Below are 4894 nucleotides of genomic sequence, written 5' to 3'. Positions count from 1 at the left end.
AAAATTAAACTCTTAACGCCAAGGGTCCTGTGTTATGTCGACAGAGACAAACCTACTTATCTGCAACGAAAATTTTCAAAGTTAGTAGGAAATGATTGATGATGAGTGAAATTTCCTTCTTTTATATTAACTACATATATTGACTATTTATGTCGTTGACTTATGTCGTTTCAATCGTGAAATAGATACGTATCGTCCTGCCTAAGGCGGCAATATTGCAAAACGTAGAACTTGAGTTAATTTAAGAAGCAAGAGAATGTGAAATAATCTGAGGAAAAATATTGGCAATTATCCTATGCTGTTTAAAGAGAATACAAAATAATGGAGAAGCTCCCGTGAACAGGATGCAAGAGGGCTTTCGTTTATTTACTTCGGTATATCTAAACTCGCGGTAGCAGAGAGTAATTCGCTGATGGTAATACAGGTATCATAACAATAGCAATGAAAAAATTTCTAGCTTTTTGTTATTTGCCTTAGCACATTGTTGATGAATCTGGAAGGCATACTTGCGTGGCTTGCTTGTGGGTTTCGAATGTAATTCAAGAAATCTAAAGCTTACGATAACTTTCCAATTAGGAAATTCTAATAGGAAATTTTCTTAATCGCAGCTCATAGACATAACAAATGCGATTAAATGGATTCCGCTTCTTACGCTGACGTCGTATACGTTACCGTGGTACACTCGGCTCTACGATATTTATCAAGTCTAATAATAGATTTGAGACCAGTAGCTTTTATGTAATTGGATCGCTTTAAATAGATTAACTTATGGTAGTTTTTCCTGTGTAGGTTCATATCTTTGATAAATATTTGTCAACTTCGAGAGCATAATAACAAAGTTAACACACAATGCAACCTTTTACCTTTCAAATGTAAATGAAAAATATCGTACAATTTGAATTTAATGTCACTCCAAATAATGATGAAGAGAAAAAGACTATATCATGTTATTATATTTTTGATTGTTGTGTTGACTGCACATATTATTCTTTTAAGTTCTTTTGCTTTGCTAGGATTCGCGCTTAAGTAATATAACCGGAGTGTTTATTTATTTTCTTCTTCTTTTTTTTTGTTAATATTGCACTATGTCCCTCAAAGATGATAAAAAACCTGCTGTAAGATTGGCCAAAAGAAAATATAGCGATATAATTGTCATTATTATTATTATTATTAATTTTTGGCGTGCAGGGACGAAAAGTGGTCGTTGGTTTAAAAGACACCAGCGACTACATTGAACCGAAGAGAGAGCAATCACATCTTAGTGTAACGTCGAGGCATTCGGTACGGGTTACATTTCAAGAACTACTTCAGCGGGAAATAAATAAAGCTTTGCTTAGTCGTTCCCATTACCATGTTTATGATGTTAAGGGAGGAAAGAATTCAAAGGAAGTTACACCAAAACCGATTGCATTAGTGATTGATCGACCGCGTCACCCTCTATTAGATTCCAAATTGCCAGAGCTATCTGAAAAGGACACTGGAAGCTATCGAAGTACGCGTAGCGGTACAAGTTCGATAAGTCGTCACAAATCTACACGTGGATTGGGAATGAAAATATCTATTGATGATGTCATACTGGGGGTAAGGATTATCACAACTTATATATGTATTTAAATAATGATTGCATCGCATTCCATTGCATTGTAGATTGGCAGTGATCGGTTGCTTTTCCATTTCGATCCAGCGTATGCACAATATACGCTTGAATCTGATTCCTCATCGTTAGATGACAGTTTACCCGAAATGACGATATATACTTTGCCGTTTATACGCGTTATCCTTTGGAAAACGCAGCTGATACGCTTATACGAGCAAACGAGCGTTACGGTGCCAGGAGATACGGAAGAAAGCAAATTGGTTTTGAAGGATAATGATTTGTACGATTACTTGACAAGCCATCGGGGAAGAATGCGTCGCCGTTCGGAGGCCGAGGCTCAGACCATTTTAGCATTTCGTAAAACACGTGATATCAACACCGATCCCGTTATGAAAACTAGTACGGCCAGCTACGTATCGTTTTATGAAATGTTTGACACATATCGAATGTTAAGCAAAATGGGTACATCGAAGCCAAGCGCTGACGAGGAAAAATCGGTTGCAATCGCATTACAAAAGCTACCCTACAATGAACAAGTTAACGCGTTAGGTCGACTGCCTGCTTTCAATTTGGCCGGGATGGTCGTAATGCGTTTGTTGGCGGGAAATGAATATAGCCGATCGCAGAAACGTTTCCGAAAAATGAAAATCGTTGACCGAATGGTCAAACACATCAATTACAAATACTCACTGCTGCCGTTATTTACATTATTTCCATACACTACCGATGGCATGCGACGAGCAGTGTGTGATATTAGTTTCTGTGCTAAAAATAGCGATATTTTAGCAGTGGCTTACGGCATTTACTCATATTCAGCAGCCAAATTGTCTAAAACGGGATCAGTCTGCGTTTGGAGTATTAAAAATCCATGCAATCCCGAACGTCTATATAACTATGATTATCCAGTGGTGTCGGTATGTTTTTCACCATACATGGCCACTTTGCTCGCTGTAGGACTGTTCGATGGGTCAGTTGAGGTACGCGACGTGACTAAATACAATGAGCCTCCCGTAGCTATATCACAACGCAGCACATCGCCTTGCGTTGATCCCGTATTGTCAATTAAATGGATCAAGCAGGCCAAAGTGATTGATAGCGCAGAAATTGATCCGCTGTTGGCGCTATCACAAGACGGTTCTGTGACAAAATTTAATATAATTAATAGCCCATACTTGGCTGGATTTAAGCAGACCGTTTTGGAATGTGTGGAGGGTACACCTGAAGGTCTAAATTTCACAGTGACGCCAGAATTAGAAAGACAAACTATTCGGCGACCGCAGGGTTTATCTTTAACTAAACATCCTCTACAGCAGGATATCTTTTATATTCTCACCGATGAGGGCTGCCTGCATAAATGTTCAACAAATTATCAGAATCAATATCTGGAATTATTGAAAACGCATGATGGTGCTGTAAATTGCATGGACTTTTCACCATGGTCACCGAAATTGTTTTTAACATGCGGTAATGATTGGTAAGAAAATTGATTTGAAACGAAAACATGATGAATGTCAGCATAATTAAAAATTGAAAAACGTTATAACTTAGGTGCATACGTATATGGATGGACGGAATTTTTAGGCCGTTAATAACTATAAAAAATTTATATGCCCCGTATCAGTGGGCTAATTGGAGTCGTACACATTCTACGGTTCTTCTCGGCATTAATCGGAAACAAGTCGAAATTTGGGATATAAGACGCAGCGTCTTAAAGCCCATGTCTGCAACGTTTCTTGAAAATTCATTTAATACCTTAGCTAAGTAAGTATAAAATAATAGATCAAAAAAAAAAAAAAAAGATAGAATAGTTATCCAATTATTTGCCCGAACAATTATCGAAATTGTTGCAAGGTCAAATCCGGATTGGATTTGTTTAGGCACACTAGATAAGTTTATACTATAAAATACTATTACAATTAATCATCGAGTTTCATCTTTTTGCATACACAAAATACATACACCAATAACGTATATATAGTATTAAGTATTCGCATATATTTTTCAAATTTCCCGAATACCCGAACGATCAAGTAGACGCGTACACTTTTTGCGTGTATTACATATTCGGCTTAAGATTAATATTTTTTTGTTTTAAATTTAGATTTTCACGCGATGGCTGCAATATTGCTATTGGTAATGAGAAGGGCAATGTGCATATAAGTGCTTTAGACGAAATGCCTTTTCCGCCTTATTTTCAATATGAAGCTTTGGAAAAAGCTATTTACAAAGCCGTAGCCACTGATCCGGACTTAGTAATTGAATTAAGAAGCGTCGGTTATTTCGGTTATCCTAACAAAGCATGTGTTATCCCTTAAAAATATCGTACAAATTTGTCGATCTCAGTATATTTTGTCGTCTATTTTTTTGATTTTTAATAAATATGTGATGCACGTGTTTCTCTCTTGTACACATTTTTCTTTTTCTTAAACATTATTGGAAAATGCTTAGTTACATGATGATGTCTCCTTCTTCATTACCTAAGTATATTAAATGTTTTTCGCTAGCCATTATAGCATTAGTTGCTTGTATCCTTGTATCCTTAAGCTTTGTTACTTTCCATTATATCATTATTTGTAGAGCTTGTATCTATAATCCGAGCAATTTATTTTGTAATTGCTATCTTGTATATTGATAGATTATTATTCTTCGAAATTAATTATTTACTAACTCTCGATTGCTTCTCTTCACACAATGTCAATCATTTCGCATTCAATTATTGTGAATACCAGCAAAAGAAAAAAAAAAAAAAAAACAAACGCGATATATTAAATTTGTTTTCCCGTTTGTAGTACGCGAAAACACGCATCGAAGAACACAAAAAACACATCTAGTTCGGACAAATGAAAATTGACTATGAGCGTAACGTGTTGCAGTATACAAATCCCTTTAATAAGTTGAATAAATATCCTGCAACAGATTATTCCTTATATTATTATATTTTGCTTTTCAAGGTACTCTGCAGAATTAAGATGTGTTCCGATTCAGGAACAGTTCCGTAAATAATTATGTTATTGAATAAAATTGTATCCAATTGAGCTCTAATCTTTCCCCCATACCACCTTTGCTTAAAAACAAGCACAGACACTATAGACACCAATATCCACTTTACTTATTTACTCAGTTGGTTGTTCATATAACGAGTCTTCAAAAAAGTGATTGAAAATGATCGAAAGTGGTCTTGCAATAGCGTACGTCCATGGATCAAAACAAGTTCGTGTAGTAAATTTCGGATTGAGCACAGAACTGGCAGATGGACCAGCGGATAGACGGACAGACAAGCTTAGATAAAAGTTCAAA

At 36.0% G+C, this 4894-nt stretch overlaps 1 protein-coding gene across 1 annotated transcript; it reads left to right on the top strand.

Annotated features, from left to right (window-relative positions):
* Positions 1–1085: 1085 nt before the first annotated feature.
* Positions 1086–3912, top strand: LOC119644804 (dynein intermediate chain 4, axonemal-like). The gene is made up of 5 exons (XM_038044542.1): positions 1086–1115; positions 1174–1581; positions 1648–3071; positions 3146–3358; positions 3699–3912. Exons 1-5 carry the CDS (start codon positions 1086–1088, stop codon positions 3910–3912), a joined length of 2289 nt encoding a protein of 762 aa, XP_037900470.1.
* Positions 3913–4894: the final 982 nt, after the last annotated feature.

Source organism: Glossina fuscipes, unplaced genomic scaffold (genome assembly GCF_014805625.2).
Source record: "Glossina fuscipes isolate IAEA_lab_2018 unplaced genomic scaffold, Yale_Gfus_2 0, whole genome shotgun sequence".
NCBI classification, from domain to species: domain Eukaryota; kingdom Metazoa; phylum Arthropoda; class Insecta; order Diptera; family Glossinidae; genus Glossina; species Glossina fuscipes.
The sequence above is the reverse complement of the archived record's forward strand: the minus strand, read 5'-3'. Positions and strand labels throughout refer to the sequence as shown.